The sequence below is a fragment of the Onychomys torridus genome, chromosome 6 (genome assembly GCF_903995425.1).
Source record: "Onychomys torridus chromosome 6, mOncTor1.1, whole genome shotgun sequence".
Taxonomy (NCBI): domain Eukaryota; kingdom Metazoa; phylum Chordata; class Mammalia; order Rodentia; family Cricetidae; genus Onychomys; species Onychomys torridus.
Window position 1 is genome coordinate 77905712 of NC_050448.1, and position 25422 is coordinate 77931133.

Here is a 25422-nt window from a genome sequence, read left to right on the forward strand (position 1 = left end):
TCTTTCTATATGTGGGACCTAGCCTGAGTAATACATCTTTGTGTTGTACTTTTCCTTATGCAGTCATGTTAAAATCTTTTAAAAAGTTTTGTAGTTAAAAAAAATTTGTGAACTAACTGAATAAGAATCTCAAACTGAAAATAGAGACATGCCATTGGCATTAGGATTCCTAATCTAGACACTGAAACGTATGAAAAGACAATTAGAGTTTCATTAAGAAGTATAGAAGAGAAACTTCCAGAATGGTCTGAGTTTAAGGGTAGACAGAATAATTTCTAATTCTTTGTTTCTTTATGCTATCTATGGATTGAGTTTTGAAGCTGTTTCCCACTGTATCCTTAAAACGCTCCTTAAAACGTCTGTGCCATTTTTTTTCATGTACAATGGTTGTCAAGAGGGAAAATATAGATGCAGTCAATCCATTAGATTCTGTTAAAAATAGAAAAGGAGGGCGAATAGCAGCATTTTACCCCACAAAATTATTTGGCCTTACCAAAATAAAGCACTGTTGTATTTTTCTACCTTGTTTTACCATTACTTGATAAGAATTTCATAAGAATTGAATCATACAGTTTGTATTTATTTGGGCATAGTTTCATTAGTTATGCATAATGTTTGTGAGATTTTTATTATATTAGCACGATGTATATAATGTTAAGTGGAGACACACACACACACACACACACACACACACACACACACACACACACACACACACCCCTCTACTTCTTACCTCTTCTTTCTATTAAGAAATAGCAGTCGGTTGGAATTAAAATGCCATATGAACATTGGACTCTTAAAATTTTAAGCTAGTGGATTTTATTATATATATATTTTTGGAACTCTTACGACTTTGATAGTGTTTGTATAGTGTGTTGTAGTTTATGATTTAAATTGTGTACACCTTATTCAGGTATTTGGATTAAAAATATAGAACCTTTAATTAAAATTCAAGTAAGTAAGAGTACTCATAGTTTTCTGAGGAAATTTTTCTTTCATGTGGCTTTTCCACATGAAATGGTATTGGATTGCCATTAAAAGTTGCTGTTCCAGTAATGTCCTAGTGACCAGCAGCAGATAGAGTTACTTCAAGATTGACTCATGTAACTGTAACTTTCTAAATGTTAATTATAAATCTTCTGTTTTGAATGTAGTTTTTGTTTGTTTTAAGGTATCAGTTTTTGGAAGAAGCTTTTCAAAATCAGAAAGGTGCAATTGAAAATCTGTTGGCTAAGCTTCTTGAAAAGAAGAATTATGTTCATTTTGCAGCTACACAAGTGCAGAATAGGTAAGTCTGTTACATAAAAAACAATTTTGTTGTAAGGATTGTTAAGGAAGAATGCATTTTAGATTAAATTTCTTTCATACTACATTAAATATCCATAGAAGACATAAATTTTCATAGACAAAATGATAAAACCAGCGCTTGATGTATTTGTTAAAGTTTATCAACATTAAAATGATTTTGAGGATATACCATTGATTTTTTTATAATTAATAAGACTTCAATATATATGAGCTTTGAACTTGGAAAAATAAGTTAATATGAAGAGAACTGCATTATAAAGGTGAAGTAGAGAGATTGTGTGGAGATGCAGAGAAAGTACTGAGAGTAAAGAGAGGCTTTAGTGGGAATAATTGTGGACTTGTACATAGCCCAGCACTCACATAGGAAGCTGAGTGTGGCTGTGTACCCACCATTAGCCCAGAGCAGTGAAAGGTAGACAGGAGGTTGACTCACGCTTGCTGCCTACCAGCCTGGCTCCGGCTCAGTGAGAGACCGTCGCAAGGGACATCCAACATCTTCTCTGGTCTCTACACTGAGCTCTTACCCACACATATGTGTGCAACATAACACAAAACAAACAAAACAAAAAAACAAAACCACCACTGTAGTGAACAATTTATTTTCTCATCAAACAAGCATTCAAAACTACTTAGCTTACTAGCAGCAATATAAGGGGAATCTAATACAGATTTTGGCATCCTAAGCACACAGCTGCTGTTATTTTAATCATTGCCATGACTATCATCTTCTTTTTGGTTTTTCAAGACAGGGTTTCTCTGTGTAGTTTTGCGCCTTTTCTGGAACTTGCTTTGGAGACAGGCTGGCCTCGAACTCACAAAGATCCTCCTGGCTCTGCCTCCCGAGTGCTGGGATTAAAGGCGTGCGCCACCAACGCCTGACCATCTTCATTATTTTTATAGTTATTCTATTTAGCTACATTTATGTATTTTATTTAATTTTTAAATTTTTTTTAACTTTTTATTTTTTCTTTGTGTTTTTCACGTCATTCATCTTGATCCCATTTATTTCCCTGCCCCTTTGTATCTACCCTCTGCCCTTGTAACTTTCCCCCAAAATAAAATAAAATTTAAGAGAAAAAAAAGAGGGGAAAGCAGTCTTGTCATGGAAGCTTACTTGCAGTGTGCATTGCAGAGTCATTGGTCTGGTTCGAGGTCTCTCATTTCTGCTACACTATCGATGCTGGGCTCACCAGGACTCCTCTTGGATACCCTGTTGTTACCCTGTGTTGTGGAGATCCTGCAGCTTTGGGTCTGCAGGACTGGTTTAGGTATATTTATAAACAAAGTAGATTATTTATAGGGTAAGTGGTAGTAAGCTCTAAAGAGGGCAAATTAATAAGGTTAGGACTCTTTACTGGGAAAAACATGCAGTTGGAACTGGAACACTTTAAACCTGGAAATTCCTGAGAGTGATGAATAGGGTTAAATTGTGGTTAATTGTGTAGACTCATTGATTCTGAAACTTTGTCTTGCATATTAAAACTATTAGTTTGTGATGGTAAAATGACACATAATAAGATGTACAAAGTATTAAATATTTGAATAAATAAAAATAGTGGTTTGTGTATGACGGAACTTTTCATCTTTAGTGAGATCAAAAGAAAATAAAAGGCAAGACTGGAGAGATGGCTCAGCAGTTGAATACTTACTGCCCTTCCAGTGGATCTGGAATTGGTACCCAGAATACATGAGTCTGGCTTGTTGTGGGGGTGCTGGGGTCTGAACTTCAATCTTTAACTCTGCAGCAAGTTCTGTTAATCAGTTTTCTCTCCACAACTCCCCTCCCCAGTATTTAAATATTTTTCCATTTAAAAAAAAACAAAAAAAAACAAGTAAAAATGTATCTGTATGTGTATTGCTTGCTTATCTGCACATGCACTGTGTGTGCCCACAGAGGCCAGAAAGGATTGGAATTCTGGAACTAGAATTACAGATGGTTATGAGCTTCCTGCTATGGGTACTGGAAATGAACCTAGGTCCTCTGTAAGAATAGCAAGTGCTTTTAACCATAGAGCTGGCTCCAGCCCACTTCATTCATTCATTCATTCATTCATTCATTTTGGGTTTTTCAAGACAAGGTTTCTCTGTGTACTTTTGGTGCCTGTCCTGGATCTCGCTCTGTAGACAAAACCTTCGGCTGTGGGCATTCTCAGAGCAGCTTTCTGGTTAGGTGTTTAGAGACTGGAATGTGTATACTGTTGTGTTGCTTTATATATGTGTTGTAGCAAAATAAAGATTTTCAACATGTGGCTATTTTTGTGGCTGTAAGAATCCGAGTGTTTAGAATAATCTCATATTTTGTAGCAGAGGTCTGTTTTTAAGGCTTCAAATTTTATGACAAAGCTTCTTTAAGGTTTCCAACTTAAGGTGGGAACTTTGAGTTATGTTTTTGTTGAATAAAGTACAGTTCTCAGCATTTTTTGTGGGTGGGTACAATGAACTTTATTGATGGTATTCAAGAGAGTAGAGCTCCCTTCTGGGGATTTGGGTTTTTGTTTTTGTTTTTTTTCCCTGAGACAGGGTTTCTCTGTGTAGCTTTGTACCTTTCCTGGAACTCACTTGGTAGCCCAGGCTGGCCTTGTACTCACAGAGATCCACCTGGCTTTGCCTCCCGAGTGCTGGGATTGAAGATAATGTGCCACCACCACCTGGCCATTATTATAAAAATTTGTTTTATATGTATGGGTGTTTTGCTTGTGTGTATATCTGTAACACTGCGTGCCTGGTGCTTGAAGATGCGTTGTGAGTTGCCACATGGGTTCTGGAAATCAACCCTGAATCCTCTGAAAAGCTCCTAACCTCTGAACCATCTCTCCACCTGCCCCCCACCCCACCCCACCCCAATTAGTTTCTAATGGACATGTTTTTAAGTACAATAAGTCTCTCTGAAACTATTCTCTGCTTCCATTGTGCTTCATGACTTCTGGTTTTTGGTTTTGTTTTATGTTGGAGGTCTGTATATGATATTACCCATGGTGTGTGTGTGTGTGTGTGTGTGTGTGTGTGTGTGTGTGTGTAAAGAATCTGAAAAGAATCTGCTGGGGCTTTGAGAGGCAGGTTTCAAGGCAGGGTTTCTCTGTGTAACAGTCTTGGCTATCATGGAACTCACTCTGTCCTCGAACTCACTGAGATCTGCATGCCTTTGCCTCCCAAGTGCTGTCATTAGAGGCATGCGCCACCACCACCTGGCAGTAATTTTGTATTTTATTTACTTTTTTCCATTTACTTTAATAAGAGAATTCAATAAAATTTGCAAATAAGTAAGCAAGCCATGAGGAAATAAATTCAATAAAATTTGCAAATAAGTAAGCAAAGGAGGAAAAAATTGCATGATACTGCTGAGAGTGTGTTAAAATTGTATATATATTTGGCTAATGAAAGACAGTGTGTACAAAAGTAGAATAAATAAAAGATAAAGACTAGATATTATGGTTGGGTGTTGACGTTTTACTTACGTTAATGAGATTGCTTGCCTCTCATTTTATAAACATGAAAGCAGTCTGGCACTTTATACTTGTAACTAGAATTTTAATAAATGTAATTATAAGTGGATATATTTATTTATGAAATAATGTAAGAGGTATTTTTTAAGAAATGGATTGTTTCATAATCGTTGGTGATAAACACATTCTTAGCAAAAAAGATTCCCTAGGTCACTGCTAACAGGCGTACTCCCTACCCCCAATGATTTAATGTATGTTGTGGGTTTTTGTTTTTTTTGTTTTTTTTGTTTTTAAACTATCTATACTGTAAAGCTAATTTGAGAGGAAATTATGAAACAGTCTTAATTAGAACCCACATTTGAAGTGATAAAGTTTGAAATGGAACTGGATACTTTTAAATTCCTGCTCTTTCAAAAGGTTGTAACTATTCATTGTGCTATTGTATTTTGTTTACAGAAAGCATCTTAAGTGGAATTTAAAAGAAAAGGATTAGACAATATATATGTAGTAAATTTGATTGACAGCCAATAGTGTTAGACATTTGTGTATCATATTCATTCCATAGTAATGTGATAGTGTTCTACAGATGAAGAAAGTGGTCTTCGTGAGCTTAATTTAAATTACTAAATATAGAATTCATTCTTTGTATGACTTCTATAGATCTAATTAAGTGGCTAGGTCTGCTGCAACATATGCTGTAGATGTTGACAAATACTTTTAATTACTTACTTGGAAAAGTGCCTAGTTGGATGAATCAGACACAGGTCGAGCTGATAACCTAATGATGCATTTCTCTTATTCAGGATTAAAGAAGTGAATGAGACTAACAAACGAGTAGAACAGGAAATTAAAGTGGCCATTTTCACCCTTATCAATGAAATTAATAAGAAAGGAAAATCTCTCTTACAGCAGCTAGAGGTATGGTTAAAGCCAAAATAAAACAAAACCTGCTTCTCTTGCTCTTTAGCTGTTCTCTATGTTTATTGAAAGCTCTTTTAAATGGGTTGGGGCATATTCTTCCTTGTAGCATTTTCCTAAGGATCCAGGATTGGTACTACTGGGAAAGAGAACCTTTTGTGTTTAGTTACTTTGTAGTTAATTTTAATAAGACGCTGATTTTTGTTTTTGTTTTTGTTTGGCTTATTTGGAAATCACCATGTTGGTCTTGAATTTATATAGAGCCTATCCCTGTATCCTGAGTGCTGGGTTTAAAGGCATGTACCACCATGCCTTATGTAAAACATTTTTTCTTTTTTTAAAAGCCATATAACTAGGTAATAGTGATACTGTCTTAGAAAAGAATTATTAATAAAACATGATATTAATGAAGACAAAGCAAACCCTTTGAATTTCTTTTCTTCCTTTCTGGCAAGAGGCCTCAATTTACCTTCTTTATATAAATAAAGTTTGGCTTATGTTTGAGCCATTTATATATTCCTATAATATGCCGAAAATGTTCCACATTTTGAAATATATAAACTTTGAACTTAATTACTAAGTTGTTTTTAGTTTTTAAAGATTTATTTATTATGTATATAGTGTTCTGTCTGCATGTATGCCTGCATGCCAGAAGAGGGCACCGGATCTCATTACCGTGGTTGTGAGGCACCATGTGGTTGCTGGGAATTGAATCAGGACCTCTGGAAGAGCAGCCAGTACTCTTAACTGCTGAGCCATCTCTCCAGCCCCATAATTACTAATTTTATAGTATTAGGTCTCTGTGTTTCATATTTTGAGATTAATATGTAGTTATAAAATTTCTGAGAATATAGTTCTGTTTTGAAATCCAAATGAAGTTTTTTGTGCTTTAGTTTTTCAAGACAGGGCTTCTCTATGTAGCCCTAGCTGACCTCAACCTTGCTCTATAGTCCAGGCTGGCCTATAACTCAAGAGAGATCTATCTGCCTGTGCCTCCCAAGTGCTGGGATTAAAGGCATATGCCACTACTGTCTGGCCCCAAATTAAGTTTTAATCTAAATCTTTACTGCCCAAAGTTAATGTGTTCTCAGAAAATTTGAAATGTGAATTTATCTATCTATCTATCTATCTATCTATCTATCTATCTATTAATTTATGGGGGCTAGGTTTCTCTGTGTGGTCCTGGCTGTCCTAGAATGCACTTTATAGACCAGGCTGGCCTTGATCTCAAAGTAATCCACCTGCCTCTTGTCTCCCAAGTGCTGGGATTAAAGGCATGTGCATCACTGCTTGGCCAAATGTGAATTTTATCCAAGTTGATATTTTTAAAATAAAAACATTAGACCATCCTTAGAGGGTTTTTCTATTTCATTTATCCATAGAACCCTTTAAAAATATGAGACAGGTAGCAGTATGTAAATGAAAGAAATCTTGTGAGCAGAATATATGAATTCTTGTCTTTTAAATACATTTTACATTGAAAAATGGTAGTGATATTAGAAGTCTTGAACACATCATTAAAGTTTGGAGTCTCATTCCTATTGTACTTGTAGTCAGTGAGTTTTAACCCTAATAGATTTTTTCCTTTAGAATAACCATTAGACTCCAGAGCAGTCAGTAGTAACTATTTTTGATACATTTAAGTGTATTATAAATACATTTTATCCATACATCTAAAAGTGGTCATTGTAAATCTATTTCAAGAGCTTTGGAATTTTAAAATGCATCTTAAGACTAAAGTGTATATATGAATATTTCTGATAAATGTTCCATATGCTCTTAGCACATCAATAATTTTTTAAATAGCTATTTCTTGTATTAATACTTTCCTAAGCTATAAAAGACAGATCTCCCTACGCTTTGTTAAAGAATTGATTTTTTTTCTTTTTTCTTTTTTTTTTTTGGTGTTTGGTTTTGTTAGTTTTGAGCCAGGGCTTCTCTTTGTAGCTTTGAGTATCCTGGAACTCGCTCTATAGACTAGGCTGGCCTCGAACCTACAGAGATCTGCCTGCCTCTGTCTCCTGAGTATTGGATTAGAGGTGTGTGTCAACACTGTCCAGCAGAATTGATGATTTCTAGTAAGGCTGTAGATCAATATTCTGTCTGTCGAACACTTTTGCCCATTTATTTGTTTATAAATGAACTTGTTCTCTTTTGAAAAATACTGTTTAGTAAATGAAGGTGAATATTTTTTTTGGGGGGGATGGTTAAGAAAGAAGTAGATTGGCTATTTTTGGCAAGAAATATAGGACATTTCCCACCCCTTTTTGGGTAGTGGTTTCTTGTGAGAAGTTCATTCTTCCTTGCAGCAGTTTCCTGGAACTTGGTTATACCAATTTGCCTAATTTTTGTTATGCCAATTTGCCTAATCTCTGAAATTTGTCATTTTTCCCTTTTATTTGAGAAATTTTAACCTTGTTCTCAAGCTGTACCAGTAGGTGGCACTTGTAGCTCAGTATTTTCTTTAACCCAGAAAGTATAGTTAGCTAAGATTACATAAAATGATTCTTCAGGATCAGTTCATTTTGTATTGGATTAACCTAAAAGCAAGAAGACGCTATTTTGAACAGTTATTTGATGAAAGAAAAGCCATAAACTACTGCTGATGTCCTGAATGGAGTGGATTAACCTAGAACGGGAATGTCTAGTTCCACTTTGTTAGTTACTTTCTTCAGATTGTTCATAGACTCATCAAATAATTACAAGCTTCCCTTGTACCATTGTTTGAAGAAAATAGAGGATTTGTGTATGTGACTTGTACAGTTCTCCAGTGAAGCTCTTGTTGTGTTTCAGAATGTTACAAAGGAAAGACAAATGAAGCTACTGCAGCAGCAGAATGATATCACAGGCCTCTCCCGGCAGGTGAAGCATGTCATGAACTTTACAAACTGGGCCATTGCCAGTGGCAGCAGCACGGCACTACTGTATAGCAAGCGGCTGGTGAGACACATAGTATCTGTTTTTACTTAAGGGACCTTTTGTTTAGAGCATGGAGTTAAAGTATAAATAAGCATGTTGGCTACTGTAACCATCTGTATATAAAGATACAGAGTAGCTGAGCTTGGTGGCATATAACTGTAATTCCAGTCAGCACTTGGGAAATTGAGGCAAGAGAATTGTGAATTCAAGGCTAACCTGAACTGCATTTAATTTTAAGACTGATGTGATTTTTTTTCCCTTGAAGATTACTTTTCAGTTACGTCATATTTTGAAAGCACGATGTGATCCTGTTCCTGCTGCCAATGGAGCAATCCGTTTCCATTGTGATCCCACCTTTTGGGCCAAAAATGTAGTGAATTTAGGTGAGAAATCTTTTCATGGGTATGATTAGGACTATTAATTTGAGAAGAGAAATCATTTAAGCAAATTCTAGATAAAATTTTTAACTTTAAAATGTGAATGACATAAGAAATGTGCTGTGTTGGAAACTCTTTAGTTGTAGGCTGTTGTTTGCTTTTGGTGCTGGTGTGAACCCTGTCCTCTGGCACTCTGAGCATGCTTTCTGCTCTTCGGTTCTTGTAGAGTGTGGTTCATTTGTAGCCTTTCCTTTTCAAAATTAACATTAATTGTTTCATATAGAAATGATGACTGCATAATGTTTAGAGGTTTAGTAGTTCATGTCAGGTGGTTCAGTGGAGGAGGAGCTTAAGGACACTGAAATGTTCTAGAATCATGTCCCAAGGAGTATTAGACAAAAGGAACTCTTCACTTGATAAAGAAACTTGGGCTGGAGAGATGGCTCAGCAGTTAAGAGCCCTGGCTGCTCTTCCAGAGGTCCTGAGTTCAAATCCCAGCAACCACATGGTGGCTCATGACCATCTATAATGAGATCTGGCGCCCTCTTCTGTGTACATAATGAATAAATAAATCTTTGGCTGGGTGGTGGTGGCACTTGGGAGGCAGAGCCAGGCAGATCTCTGTGTGTTCGAGGCCAGCCTGGTCTCCAAAGTGAGTTCCAGGACAGGTGCAAAACTACACAGAGAAACCCTGTCTCGAGAAGAAAGAAAAGAAAGAAACTTTGCTTTTATTGCTCTACATTGTTGACCTAAAGACCATGGGTGAAAGGTGTTTGGGTAGACAATAAAAACAAAAAACAAACAAAACTTGAGGACTGGAAAGCCAAGCAAGTGGTGCATATTGTGGTTTAGCTGCTAAGGAGACTGAGGCAGGAGGATAACTTGAACCTAGGAGTTTGAGGCCAGGGCAGGTGACATAGTAAGATCCTGTTCCTTAACATGAATGAAATAGAACAAAATGACTCAGATGAAACCCACCATTCATTGGAATATTTTCACTTTCAAAACAATCATGTCAGGGCCAGGTGGTGGTGGCGCACACCTTTGATCAAAATAGTCATGTCCTTGAGATTTGAATTGCACCATTTAAAATATGGCATTCCTTGGGTAAATGGAAGAAAGAAGGCACTCAATTTTGACCTTTGCAGCACCAGAAAAATCACTATTGTTTGGCTTACTCACCAAGAGTGAGTTGAGAGAGAGAGAGGAGGGGGGGGAGGTGTTTTGTTGTTGTTCTTCATTTTCAAAAAGTTAAAAAAAATCATTGACTATAACAGATTTTTTTCTTGTAGCCTGCCAATATCTACCTTAAATCGTGCCTTTTTAGAACTTACCTTTTATTCTCAGCAAGCAACAACTGTATAAAAAGGGAGGGAAATGAACAATTTAAAAGGAATAAATGGTGTGAAGAATTCAGAATTTCCATAGAAAATGATTTTACTCTTACCATTGACAATTGGAAAGCAGACAGGAAGATGGGGAGATGGCTCAGTGGTTAAAGCACTAGTGCTCTGGGAGGACAGATTTCATTCCCAGCACCACATAGCAGCTCACAGTTGTCTGTAACTCCAGTTCCGAGGGGTCTGACGCCCTGTTCTGAGCTCTTTGGGCACCAAGGCACACAGAGGTTGGTGCACAGATATATGTGCAGTCTGAACACTCCTACACATTAGAGAGAGAGAGAAGAAAGAAAGCAAGAAAGCGAGCAAGAAAGCAAGCAAGCAGAATCAGTGTAGCAACCATCATGAGTATCCTGGAGTCTTTGTCATGGAAGAATTGATTCAGACTGACTGGATCCTTCCTCTAATAATGTCTCTTTCAGTCTCCAGCCAGCTAGCCTGGGTTATGCAGCAGCAAAGACACCGTGCCTCAAACTAGCTGGAAAGGTGAAGACTGACATCCAAAGGTTGTTCTCTGACCTCCACATGTGCACTCTTGTGCATGCCCACAGCCATCCACACACAAAAAATGCACATGCACACACATACATTACACCACACATGTATAAGAACAGATAGTGTGTTTTGAATAATGAGGGGAGGGATCAAGGGGCTTTGGAATCTATTTAGTTTCTAATTACTATCTTGAGACCTAGCGCTAATCTGTGCTTTGCTGTTGGATGCTCTGAAGTGCTATTTGTCAAGAGGAGGAAAAGATAATGATTCGTCTTTAAAGTGGGCAATTTAGTTGATTATTTGTAAATCCTTCTTATTTTTTTAAACCCTCAGGTAATCTAGTAATAGAGAGTAAGCCAGCTCCTGGTTATACTCCTAATGTTGTAGTTGGGCAAGTTCCTCCAGGTACAAACCACATTAGTAAAACCCCTGGACAGATTAACTTAGCACAGCTTCGACTCCAGCACATGCAGCAACAAGTGTATGCACAAAAACATCAGCAGTTACAACAGATGAGAATGCAGCAACCTCCAGCTCCTGTACCAACAACAACAACAACAACGCAGCAGCATCCTAGGCAGACAGCCCCACAGATGTTACAACAACAGGTACGCATTGTGTCTCTGCATTAGTGACAGAAATTAGAAAGATCACAAAACTCCCATTCATTCTGTGTATATTAATCACACATTCAGAGTGACTAGATGGAGTTCAAAGATCAGATGGGGTAAAGTTTGAAGAATATGGGTGTTAAGTAAGAGCATAGGAAGCAGTGACATTTTTACCCCTCCATACTATAGCCTCCCCCAACCACCATGAGCGCACACAGACACATAAAATTGTGAGCCAAAGAACCAGATTGTTTCTACGATCTGTTGCATTCTTTAGGCATTTGCTCAAATTATTCTATGGTCTTTTGTTTATGTACTACTGACAATCAGTAGTGTTAACTCCATGATGAGATGAATTAATGTTTACCATCCCTACCCCACTTCCTCCCTCCCTCTCTCCCAGAAAGGGTAGACAGAGAAGTTTTGGAGTGACCAACTTTTTATAGTAGTTACCAGTCCTATAAATATTGGGGTCATAAAAAGAGAATACAGCTTATTCTATTTGCTTTATACTATTCTGTTCTAATTGAATTACTTTTACTTTAACTTTTTATGTTTGAAAAATAAATTTGTAGAAATATATGTACTGGATGTGGTGTTGTATGGCTTTTATCCTAGTACCTGGGAGGTAGAGGCAGGCTGATTTCTGAGTTCAAGGCCAGCCTGGTCTACAGCGTGAGTTCCAGGACAGCCAGAGCTGCACAGAGAAATACTGTCTCGAAAAACAAACAAAAAACATGGGGAAAAATATGAATTGCCATTTCTTTTTATAGCCTCCAAGATTGATCAGTGTGCAGACAATGCAAAGAGGCAACATGAACTGTGGAGCATTTCAAGCCCATCAGATGAGACTGGCTCAAAATGCTGCCAGAATACCAGGGATCCCCAGGCACAGCGGCCCTCAGTATTCCATGATGCAGCCACACCTCCAAAGACAAGTATGCCTAGAGTTACATTTGTAAGAATCATACAATTTTAAAACTAAAAGACATCATTTGTCATAATTAGTTGTTGGTATGAGTCTTTGATACTTATGATAATTTGTTTTATATCTGCTTGTCCCAGAAAAAATACATGCACATGAAAATTTGTCTCTTTAAGCTTATCGTATACTATGGAATAAGATACTCTTGTGTAACTAAACCTATTACCTACAGACTGAAAAACGAGGAACTTTTGATTAACTTACAAGTGATAATCCTAAAATCAAAGTTAGAACTTTTAATTTTCTGATATTTTTATTGTGCTTTTTAATATGACATTTTGATACTGATAACATAAAGAAAAATTTAAGTAATAGGGCTAGCTTTATGTATGTGCTAATTTTTTTTTGCTTTTCTATGGAGTATAAATATGCTTAAACTTAAAAATTAGTGTGGGTTAGGGTGTAGCTCAGTTGGAGAATGCTCAAAGTCCTGGGCTCGATCTCTATTACTGCCAAGAATCTCTAAGATAACAATAATAAAGTAAATTAAGCCAGGTTCAGTTGCTATGACTGTAATCCCAACCGAGAGAGGGAGAGGTAGGATCAGAAGAAGTTCAAGGTTACCCATGGCTTCATGGAAAATTCAAGGCCAGCCTAGGCTACATTAGACTTTGTCACAAAAGGCCAACTATCTTAGATAGGGATGAAGAAATGGCACAGTGATTAGAGGCACTCTACTCTTACAGAGGACCTATGTTTGGTTCTTAGGACTCCCCTGGCAGCTCAAAACCATCTGTAACTCCAGTTCCAGGAGGTCTAACACCACCTTCTGGCTCTTGAGATCACTGCACATACATGTTACACAGAAACTTATGGAGGCAACACACATGCACACAAATAAATAAGTAACTAAGTAAATGAAATTTAAAATGAAATAAAATACAAAAACAGTGATTTAGAGGCAAATTTATAATCTTTAAATAAATTATATAATTACATAAGCACAGTATGAACTATTCATGAGTTATGATTATAAAATGAAGTGTTTTTAAATAGTTAAAGTTTCAAGTTAAAAGGAGTATTTTTTTTTTTTAACTCATTGAGTGCTTTCTCAAAACATGGACGTGCTTTGGGCTGAGTGTGGCAGTGCACACCTGTAATCTTAGGACTCAAGAGATAGAGTAGAATTAGCGTGAGCTGGAAGCCTGCTGCAGTGGCCCTGAGCCATAATCATTTTGGGGATTGGGAGTTTGTAGATGACTCAGGATCTGAGCACTAACTGCTTCTCTTGCAGTGGACCCTAATTTGGTTCCTAGTACTCACATGGTAGCTTACAGTTACCTATAACCTCCAGTGCCAGGGATCTAGCACCCTCTCTAGTATGCGTGTGGTGTGTTTAAATCAGGTGTGCACACATACACAGAAACTAATACAACTTAAATAGAATCAAATAATTTCCAAAGAAAGACTAGAATAAACTCCACTCAGTACGTTAAACACTTAAAGCAGTCATTCCCCAGCTTTGTTTTGTTGACAGGGTTTTTCTGTGTAGCTTTGGTGCCTGTTCTTCTGTGTAGCTTTGGTGCCTGTTCTGGATCTCTCATTGTAGACCAGGCTGGCCTCAAACTCACAGAGATCCGCCTGGCTCTGCCTCCTGAGTGCTGGGATTGAAGGTGTGTGCCACCACTGCCCGGCCAATTTCCCAGCTTTTTTGACCAAAATTACACCCAGAAAGATTTGTGAAAAACATTTGTTCACCTTGTATTTAAAATTTTTATACATATGTAAGTGGTGGCAAAAAATATATTAACTTGAAAGCTAAGAGTGGGATGTAAGATGGCTCAGCAGATTAAGTCACTTGCCACCAAGCTTGATGGCCTGAATTTGTTCTTCAGAAACTTCAGAGTGGAAGGAAAGAACCAAATCCTGCAACTTTGTCCTCTGACCTCCATATCCACACTATGCCATATGTGTGTACGTACACACACACACACACACACAAAATGAGAAAGTGGGCCTGGAGATATGGTTCAGTGGTTAGAGCCCTGACTGCCCTTCTAGACTTGATTCCTGTTGTCCACTTGATAGCTCATAACCACCTGCAATTCCAGATTCAGGGGACCTGTAACTTCTGATCTCTGTGGCACAGTGCATGTGGTGCACAGGCGTACATGCTGGGAAAATACTCATATTCATAAAAATAAGTGAATGTTTAGGGAAAAAAGAAAATTCAAAAATTCCCAGACTATTCTCTTTGGACTTGAATTTTACTTTTACTACTTCTTCAGAATTGTATCTTTTGTGTATATATCTGACAAACAAAAGTTAGACTTTTGTAATTTTCTGCAGAAAAAGATATTTTAACAAAAATTCATTAAATTGAATGATACCAAAGGCTCTTACTAAGGTTTCAAACCTTTCTGTTGAAAGTGATCATTGTATTACTTGTCAACAGTTAAGGGAAGAGTCTGTTTCTGTGGTGTAAGACTAAGCAGATGAAGCTGGAGAGATGGGTCAGCAGTTAGGGCACTTCTCCTCTCTCCCAGGACCTGGTTTGAGTTCGCGGTACCCACATGGCTACTCAAACTGTAGCTCTTCTTCCAAGGTATTTGATGCCCTCTACTGATGTCTTGGGCGCTGCACATGTGTGGTGCACATGGACATGCAGACATTCATACACGTGAACAAATGGATCTAAAATAAATAGTCAAATGACATAAAATTCTTTAATGTATGTATCTCTCACATTAAGTGTAGTCTTTTTACCTCCTCAGCTATGTTTTTTACTATTGTTGTTAGGATAAGAACAGTTGATTTTTATTGTGAATGTTGTTTTCTAACAGCTCTCTTGACAGATCTGTTTCCTTAGTCCAGTTTATTGGCTCTCCATTGTTGGGTCTGCAGTATAGCCCTTAATACCCAAGTCCTCTTTCCGTTGTGCCTGTTTGTCTTTACTGTTTGGTTTTAGTTTTTCCCCTTGTTAGTTGGCAGTGTGCCATTACTTTGTCATGTGAGAGAAGGACAGTTGTCAAAAGGCCATGCATTACACAGTCTTGGGCAACTATGTTTTAAAAATAGTACCTAGGAAGACTGAGGATACTGTTTTCCTTGTAACTGTTGAGATACCCATGTACTTCTTAAGTTCTTGGGGTGCTTTCAAGTATTGTGATTACCAAGGTTTAGCATTTGAAAGAGTACAAAGAGTCAGACTAACTAGCTGTTAGGTGTTAGAGCTTTCCCTTACGAATTCACTGTCAGCATTTTTAGTTTTTAAATATTTAAATGACTTAATTGTATGTGTATAGTATACTTCCCAAAGACATGCACATGTATGACCTTAAATAAACCTTGTAACAACCCTTTTAATGAAACAATTAGTGGATCACTTATCCATGTATCACAATCACTGAGACCGTGACTGACGGTTAAGACTTCATAGTGTTAGAGCCAGGAATCAATGTCAGTTTCTTTCTGAAATTCATCGTTCTTTCTCCCATATTGTTAAATTTTGTAGTTCTTTTCATTAGCTAGTAGACTAAAGGATCAAAGAAGAGTATCTTCAGAACTGTTGCCTTCCATGGCCCGCTATTTGCAAACTTGGTGACTTCTGCATCATCTTAATATAGCTTTGTTCTGAAGATCATAACAGTAGCCTGACAGGTTGACAATTATTTCCAAATTTGTTTTACCTTAGATAGTACATAAAAATGAATGAGAAATGAAAAGACTACTTCAAACTGTTTGAGAGGCCCCACTTCTTTGTCAGCTGCTCACACTAAAGATAGTTAGAATTGTTCTAAGATAGTTAGAATTGTTCAGAGATGGTGGCAGAGTACATAATAATAATACCTTCTTTCTTACACAGCACTCAAACCCAGGGCACGCTGGACCCTTTCCTGTTGTATCAGCACACAACCCAATCAACCCAACAAGCCCTACCACAGCAACTATGGCAAATGCAAATCGAGGTCCCACCAGCCCATCTGTTACAGCAATAGAACTAATTCCCTCAGTCACCAATCCAGAAAACCTTCCATCGTTGCCAGATATCCCACCTATACAGGTTTGTATTTAAGTTAAACGAATCGTTGAAAATCTCATACTAATTAGAGAAGGTACATATTTGAGATTTTGTTCAGTTTCAGGACCAGTAATTTCCTCGAGCCTTCTGAAGAGTAAAGGGTACATATGTATGTAAAGTTTAAAGTTACTGTGCTGAAACTAGTATTCCTCCATGTTTTAAAGTAGAAGAAGCTGAATACTCTGCGTTAAAATCTGTCTAAACAAGTACAGTAATGGACCAATACCGGCTTGTTTATGTGCTAGTTCTTCACACTTTTTATCATTTTCCAGAGGCAAAACCTCAATCAAATAATATGCTTATGATATGATTTGGGACCTAGAAGAAACCCAGGACCAAAATGGGGTCTCACCTTTTCTAACACTTCTTTTAGATCCACAAGTAAGAACAGTCCACTCCTCATGATTCAGTTGAGCAGAGAAAGGCTGTGTTGAGATGCAGACACTTTGGGAGATATAGTAAAATGGAAGAAATAATGGTGAAAAGGAGAAGATGAGTCACAGAGTGCTCTGAGATCTCTAATTTCTTTCAGCCTTTATATTTATAAATACAGTCTTTGAGGATTATACTGTTATTTCCCCTTATTGTATGACTTTAGAGTTGGAGGTCACTGTTGCATCAAGAAGCAGTGAAGTTGTTGAAATAGTAGGACTGTTTTTGTTTTGTTTTGTTCCTACTGTGTGTTCCTGGCTGGCCTGTAAGTCACTGAGATCATCTGCTTCTGACACCTGAGCTAGGATTGAAGGCCTGAGCCACCAATGCCTGGCTATGTGGGAGTGTTGAATGATGCTTTGCTTGAAGAACCCCTGGATTCTTGTGATTCGTTCATTCTATTAGAATTTCTTGATATTTGAAGAGGTTCCCCCTCCCCAGTGGTAATAACAGGATTGGTGCTAAAGGGATTAGACTATATAATAGAATATAATAATTTTTGGAATGCAAGTTAAAAGGTTACATTTGTAAATTATCTTGTAATTAACAAAATGCTTTCTTGAGCAGTGTGTTAGTTTTGATGCTTGAAATAACCTGCTAGAATATGTAATGTTGCTATTGATAATGAAATCATGGTGATTTTCCGATGTACATAATAGGCTAAAAAATGTTGGAATTTGATTCAAATTATTGACTATAAATTTAGACTCTTGATTATTCATAGCAATACCAAGAAGATAGTTTGAGGCTGTAGACCTGAAAAGATAGTTTGTCATTTTTTTCTAGCATGTTTGCAAGATTGTTCAGCTATCACTTCTAATTCTAGGTATTTTCATGGTTTCAAAAACATAACATTGGCAGTCATTCTCTATTTCCTTTTCTAGCTCCTAGAAACTAATAGTCCTTTCGTTATTATTATGGACATTTTGTTGAGATAAAACGTGGCCTTTTATGCCTTTCATTTCTTTATACCTTTTATTTCTTTGACTTAGTGTAATGTAAACCAAGTTTATGCTGTGACTTGATTCCTTCTTAGGGCTGAATAATATTGTGCTATGTAGAATACTCTTTCTCTCTTCTTTTGAAGATGGGGTCTTGGAATGTAGAGCAGTGTGGCCTGGAATCCACTATGTAGCCCAGGCTGGCCTCAGACAGACTTTTCATTTCACTCTCTCACATGGTAGGATTATAGGCATGTATCCCATGTCTGTTCCTGACTTTGGATCTATCACAGTTAGTAGTTGGATATTTGGGTTTCTACTTTCTGCCCTGTAAGGAAATACTATTACTGTGTGAGCTTTTGTCTGTAACAGTGGTTCTCAGCCTTCCTAAAGCTGCGACCCATTAGTACAGTTACTCGTGTTGTGGTGACCTCATCATAAGATTATTTTTGTTGCTATTTCATAACTAATTTTGCTACTGTTATGAATTGTAATGTAAATACCTTATATGCAGGAATGCAACCCCTGTGAAAGGGTCATTTAACCCCCAAAGGGGTTGTGACCCACAGGTGAGAACCGCTGACCTATAAGCTTTTGTGTGCATGTAAGTTAGTTCTCTAAGATAAAATAAAAATAACTTAAATAACTTAAATACAACAAAACAAATGGACAGGAAGAAAAATAGAGAGCCAAAGAAACAGCACAAGAAACACATCCACAGAAATCCCATTCAGATATAAAATTGGAAACCACAGTATATAAGGAAAAGACCTGTTAGGTTTTTGTTTGTTTTTTAAGCTCAGACAAAACATTGTTAAGACCAAAAAAAGAATTTTTTTTTTTTTATTAAAAAGGACTCCAAAAATACCTTATCAGTTAATTTGTTTTGTGTTGGCCATCTACTGATGGGCGTGGCACTTTCCTTAAGTGTGGTTAAACATTAAATGGAACTGCTGCCATCATAACATGGACAGTAACATTTTTAAGAGTAAACTTTGCATTGGGCATGTGGCTTAGTGCTGTAATGCTTATCTATAGCATGTACAAAGGACCAACCTACCTTCCTTCCTTCCTTCCTTTATTTTGAAAGACAAATTCTCAATTTATAGCCCTAGTTGCCCTGGAACTCACCATGTGAACCAAGTTGGCCTCCCAACTCAGAGACCTACCTGCTTCTGCCTCCTAAGTGTTGGGATTACAGATGTGCACCAAGATGCCAGGTTGTAATATTCTCTTATAGCTACAAGGAGTATAAAATAACAGAATGTATAGTGAATACATACATCATTAGTAGTCATTATTTTCATTTTCAAGTTTTATGTGCTGTATGTAATTGTACACATTTTTATGTAATTTGTCATGTGGCATGTTTATTTGCATCAGCAACATCAGAGACATAAATAATGGCTTTGTGTTGTGAATGGCATCATTAAGCAACAGGAATTTAGAAGAATAGTTTACACAGTATAGTCATGTGTTCCAAAACACTGATTTGGTCTGTGGCAATCATACACATAATGATATTCTAATAAATTATGTAATGGAGCCGAAATTATGCTAAATTAAGAATTCACATAGAGAAAATCCAGCATTAACATTAATCAAAGTTAATGAATATTACAAATAGAAAGTTTAATATGAAGTACAGAGATAAATTCTCAGACTTACCTATTTTGCTCAATCCAGAGAATAAATGATTTGTACTTGAACATGTAAATATACTGTGTAGTTTGGTTGTTGGCATAAAGATTTTTGTTTTAGATGTGAAAAATACTATTAGTAGTGCCTTGAAGACATGAAAAGGCGCTATTGGGAGATACAAAATACTGAAGAGATAGATGAAATGTAATTGGTTAGGAATTACTAACAATATATAGCCTTTTTCTGAAGATGTTATAATTTTGACAATTAGATAGCTAGAAAGTAATAAAGTGAAGACTTAAAAAATTAAAATTATGGGCTGGAGAGATGGCTCAGTGCTTAAGAGCACTGGCTGCTCTTCCAGGTGTCCTGAGTTCAATTCCCAGCAACCACATGGTGGCTCACAACCATCTGTAATGAGATCTGGTACCTTCTTCTGGCCTGCAAGCATATATGCAGACAGAACACTGAATACACAATAAATTTTTTTTTGTTTTTGATTTTGTTTTTGTTTTTTGAGACAGGGTTTCTCTGTAGCTTTGGTGCCTGTCCTGGAACTCACTTTGTAGACCAGGCTGGCCTCGAACTCACAGAGATCCACCTGCCTCTGCCTCCCGAGTCCTGGGATTACAGGTGTGCGCCACCACCGCTGGCCATAATAAATATTTTTAAACAATAAATTATTATTGTGCATGTAGGGTGGGTGTGTGTGTGCGTGCGTGCCTGTCTGTCTGTTTCTGTGTCTGTATCTGAGTGTGTCTAAGCTGCATACAGGTGTGTGGAAGCCAGAGGACAAGATCACAGAGTCCGTTCTCTTCACCCACCTTTGCATGGTTGCCAGGGATCGAATGGAGATTGTTAAGCTTATACACAACTGCGTTTGCTTGCTGAGCCATCTTGGTGGTCCCAAAGTGAAAAGTGTTGAAAAATACAGTTTGCTTTCCTGAGAAGATGATAGGAAGTTGTAAATGGAAAACAGAATGCTTCATATTTTAATGTTTCACTACAGTAATAGTGTATGTGCTTGGTTGTAGTTAGAGTTTTCCTGCCTGGCCCAGTCAGGACAAATCTCTCTCACCCGCCAGGCCCACAGTCGCTCAGACCCAACCAAGAAAGCACACAGAAACTTACATTGCTTACAAACTGTATGGCTGTGGCAGGCTTCTTATTATCTACTTCTCCTATCTTAAATTAACCCATTTCTGTTAGTCTATATTTTGCCACATGGCTTGTGGCTTACCAGTGTCTTTACATGTTGCTTCTCATGGCGGCGGCTGGCGGTGTCTCTCCCCAGCCTTCTACTTCCCAGAATTCTCTTCTCTCTTGTCCTGCCTATACTTCCTGCCCAGCCACTGGCCAATCAGAACTTTATTTACACAGAGCGATATCCACAGCACTTGGTTGATCATGTTTAGAACTGTATTTGTATTGGTAGAATGTAATTTTTTCCTTATGATTGGTAAAATAGTTTTTATTAGGTTCAAGGTCAGAATTTCAGTATATTGAGGTTTAAAGGCAAGACATTCCGGGAAACATGGATCACTGTACTATAGTGCATTTTCTTCAAATATTTGGAAACTTGCCTTATAGTAGGCTCTAAAACCTGGGTGTCTAAAGATCAAAGAGAAACAGTCTTTGACCTCAATGGTTTTCTTATGTAATAAGGATATAGTTTCCTAGGCATGTTCAATACATGAAGTTATTGCTTCATTTGGGTATATGTAATGATATAGGTAGAAGAGTCTTCTCCATGTGGAAGTCAGATTTTATATGAGATCCTCTTCAATGTGGATTTAAGGGATGAGAGTCTCAGGTATTGGTCCCAGAAACTCCAGGCAGGAAGAATTACACATGCAAAAAAGCACCAAGGTGTCAATACTTGGTTGAGATACAGCTGGCAGTATAGTAAAGTAATATTGGAGACTGAGGTCTCTGTCTGTTTTGTTTTTATGTTTTCCTGAGACAGGGATTCTTTGTGTAGCCCTGGCTGACCTGGATCTCGCTCTGTAGACCAGGCTGGCCTCAAACTCAAGAGATCTGTCTGCCTCTGCCTCCCAAGTGCTGGGATTAAAGGCATGCACCACCACGCCCAACCAACCATTAGTTCTTAAATGTGTGGCTTATAGGAAGATTAAATAATTAATTTATTTAAGTTCATGTCTGCAATGCATATATCTAATAAATATTAGTTGTTATAATTAGCTTGCCTCCAATATTATTTTTATACAGTAGCTTTAAGGGAAGAACCAAGAGATTTTATTTAAAGGGAAACATTATTTACTTGAGAAATATGTTAAGCACTTTTCTTGAGGAACAGTGGGGACAAGAGAGGCTTGCTGGCAGGAGAGTGAGTACACATTTTAAATCCTACTCATGTTTGTTTCTTAAAGAGGAAAGCACAAAGTCAATCTGGTAAGATGTTAAACTTCCTGGAAACGTGTAGGCTGAGTAGGAATTAGGAAAGGAGTTGTTGGCAATAAATTATGTGAGGTATAAGGAACAGAATGTTGAAGAGCAAAAGTAAGGCCAGTGAGGAATGGAAAAGGAGGCAGGAATGAGAAGAAAGGAGTTGAGAGACAGTAGGAAGTGGGCATCTGGGACCTTAGTAAGCTGCATACAGGAGTTTTAATTTTATCCTGTGTTCAGCAAGGGCCTTGTATTTGAAGGGCTTCATTGTAGGTGAGGGGGGATGGGAAGAATATTCTAGTTGATTCCCCCCCCCCCCCCCCCCCCCCCCGAGTTTAGAAGGCCTCTGTAGGCTTTCTAAAAGTAACCCATTATATAGATGGTATTTTTTTTTTAAGTTAATCAGAAAAAAAAAAATGAAAATACCCCATTTTTCTTGTCAGTTTCTGTAGCTTTCTTCTTTTTAAAACTACATGATTCTTCAATTTGTTGGGCACCAGGCATGCATGTAGTGTGCATACATACATGCAAGCAAACATTCACAAACAAACAAAAATACTTTAAAAACTACATTAAAAAACATAACAGCTGTTCATTTGAAAAATCATTACTATTCACTGTGGAAATGACTGAAACTTTTCATACTAACCATACTATTACTGGTGAGAAAGTAAAGGAATTAGATTCCTCACACACTCTTGGTAGGAATGTAAAATGCAATAACCACTTGAAAAAAGTTCAGTTTCAGGAGAGGTCAGATATATCTACCATTGGACTAGCTCGCTCTTTTGATCATTTGTCCATTTGATGGTGCTACAGATTGAACCTTGAGGTAGGGTGCTAGGTATGGCTGGCAAGTACATTCATCCTCAACCCTACCAGCTTACACATTTTAGAGTTATCCATTTCGGCTCTGCCTTTCCCAATACTGGATTAAAATCAGACTTCATATTTGCCAATCTGGTAAGTAAGATGACATCATTGTGATTTAATTACATCTCCTTTCCCTTCTCCTTTATAACCTCCTTTTCCCTCCTTCCCTTTGTGGTTTTGAGACAGCCTCAACAAGTAACTACGCTGGCCTCGAACTTGTGATCCTCCTGCTAAGGAGTTGGGAGTAAGGTTTATAGGTGTGCACCATCAAGCTGGCTTGATCTCATCTCTTAGTGTGTTCTTTGTTATGTTCATTTTATTTCTGTGAGAGCTCTGCATTTTTCTTTTGTATTGCCTTTGCTTTTATACCACATGTTATTAGTAACACCCATGAAGTAATTTGGGGGTACTAATAAATAAATGTGTGTTGTGGGTTTTGTTTTGTTTTTGTTTTTTTGAGACAGGGTTTCTCTGTATAGCTTTGCACCTTTCTTGGAACTCACTCTGTAGACCAGGCTGGCCTTGAACTCAGAGATCCACCTGCCTCTGCCTCCCGAGTGCCGGGACTAAAGGTGTGCACCACCACCGCCGGAAATAAATGTTTAATAATAAATGAATTGATGTTTTTCAAGTTAGATGTTTTTTTAAATTATTTTAATTAGTTTATTTATTTTGAGATAGGGTCTCACTGTGTCACTTTGGCTGCCATGGAATTTACTATGTGGGACAGGCTGGTCTTGAACTTAAAGAGATCTTCTTGCTGCCTCTGCTTCCCTAATATCCAGCCCATGAGGTGACTTTTAACTCTATTCATGATGATTATATTCATGTCCACTTCTTCCTGACATATTGACTCATTCAACTTTAGGGTCATCTGTTTACCTAGATAAAAGTTGTAGGTAGAAAATATTAAAGGAGTAGACTAGGGTTGTTATTTTCCTCTATTTGTTTTTATGTGGTATGTATCAGTCTGTCTGGGCCTGGATGGATGGCTCAGAGTACTAGTTGCTCTCACAGAGTACTCAAGTTTAATTTTTGACACATACATGGTGGTTCAACTATAACTCTAGTTCCAGAGATAAAATGCCATCATCTGACCTGAAGGCACACACATGGTGTACATAATTGTAGGCAAAACACTCATACACGTTAAAATAATTATAGTGAATCTTAATCATCATCTGACCTCTGAAGGAAGACACACACACACACACACACACACACACACACACACACACACACACTGAACATAATTGCAGGCAAAGCACTCATACACATTAAAATAATAATAATGAATCTTATAATAAATAAACAACAAAAGAGCTCCCTCTTAAGTGATTCTATCTAGTTAACTTGAGTCACAGTTAGGGATTCTCCTGTAGTTCCAGCTTACAAATGGGTGTTTAACAAATACCTATAGCCTCAGGGTTGATGGACATAAATACTGTTACTTTTTGTTCTTTCTAATTCAGCCTTCTCACTTCAATCCAGCTTGTCACTGGCTTGGGATTTATCTAGGGCTTTGGGAAATTGTGATTTTTGGTTTTCAGGAGGACCCTCCCCTGCCTGTGGTTGTATTGTTACCTGCTCCATTCTTAGTTTCCAGTTCTGCATTGCTTTGTTTGCTTGTTTATCTGTTTATTTAATTTTGTTTTTTTGTTTGTTTGTTTTTGGTTTTTGGTTTTTTTTGTTTTGTTTTGTTTTTCCAGAGCTGAGGCCCGAACCCAGGGCCTTGTGCTTGCTAGGCAAGCGCTCTACCACTGAGCTAAATCCCCAACCCCTAATTTTGTTTTTTTGAGTCAGGGTTTCTTTCTCTATATAGCCCTGACTGTACTGGAACTGTCTCTAGACCAGACTGGCCTTGAACTCTCAGAGATCCTCCTGCTTCTGCTTCCTGAGTGCTGGGATTAAAGGCGTGCGCCACCACTCCTGACATTTGTTTTATTGCTATAAAAATTAGTTCACTTTTAGGAAGAAAAGAGAGCAATAGGTACATAGTTTTGTTTTAAGCCAGAAATAGCTTTGCATAAGAAATAATTTGACCTTTATCTGGAGAACAGATTGGAATGTGGGAATAAATAGAATAAGTAAGAAGATTAACAAGTAATACTAATTTGACAATTACTTAGGAGTAGTGTGGATTTTCAGATACCTTCAGCGGTGTCTTTTACTTGTGTAAATATTTCTCAATGAAGCATCACATTCTGCAGGATAGATGGCTTATTTTAAGACAGGAAACTGATGCCTTTTGGGGCAGAACTGTCCCGAAATTGCAACGATTTATCTCCTGACCTTATCCTACTGCCTCTGAGTATGAAATGAGTTCAGATTTCCTGCTTTTTCTTTCTTGCATATACAGTGATGTGCTTTGGCCAGGCTGGATACTGATATAAGAATTTGTCAGAGCTTAAGGTTTGGTTTTGGCATTTGTTTCTCTTCGTGTGAATGATTCTGATGGGACACTAAAGTGGAGGAAGGGAGACTGAGGACAAAGGTACTCTAGCAATTTTGAAAAAAGAAAGTGAACTAATTGTTAGTATGTCAGAACTGTTTTTGTAGTTGAACAGGGTTTAACAGATTATTGTTTGTCTTAGCAGCTGGGTATCTGTTGTATAACGTAAATTATAGTATCAGTAACTAACTTTATACTGT

General features: G+C 37.5%; 1 protein-coding gene across 2 annotated transcripts in view; it reads left to right on the forward strand.

Annotated features, from left to right (window-relative positions):
* Trim33 (tripartite motif containing 33) overlaps nt 1-25422 on the forward strand; it is a 93922-nt gene that overhangs the window by 52183 nt on the left and 16317 nt on the right. For both annotated transcript variants that reach the window (XM_036189584.1, XM_036189585.1), the window contains exons 5-11: nt 1172-1288; nt 5555-5669; nt 8463-8609; nt 8854-8971; nt 11194-11468; nt 12245-12409; nt 16262-16459. In XM_036189584.1, coding sequence (XP_036045477.1) covers nt 1172-1288; nt 5555-5669; nt 8463-8609; nt 8854-8971; nt 11194-11468; nt 12245-12409; nt 16262-16459 — 1135 coding nt within the window. The remainder of the gene's footprint in view (nt 1-1171; nt 1289-5554; nt 5670-8462; nt 8610-8853; nt 8972-11193; nt 11469-12244; nt 12410-16261; nt 16460-25422) is intronic.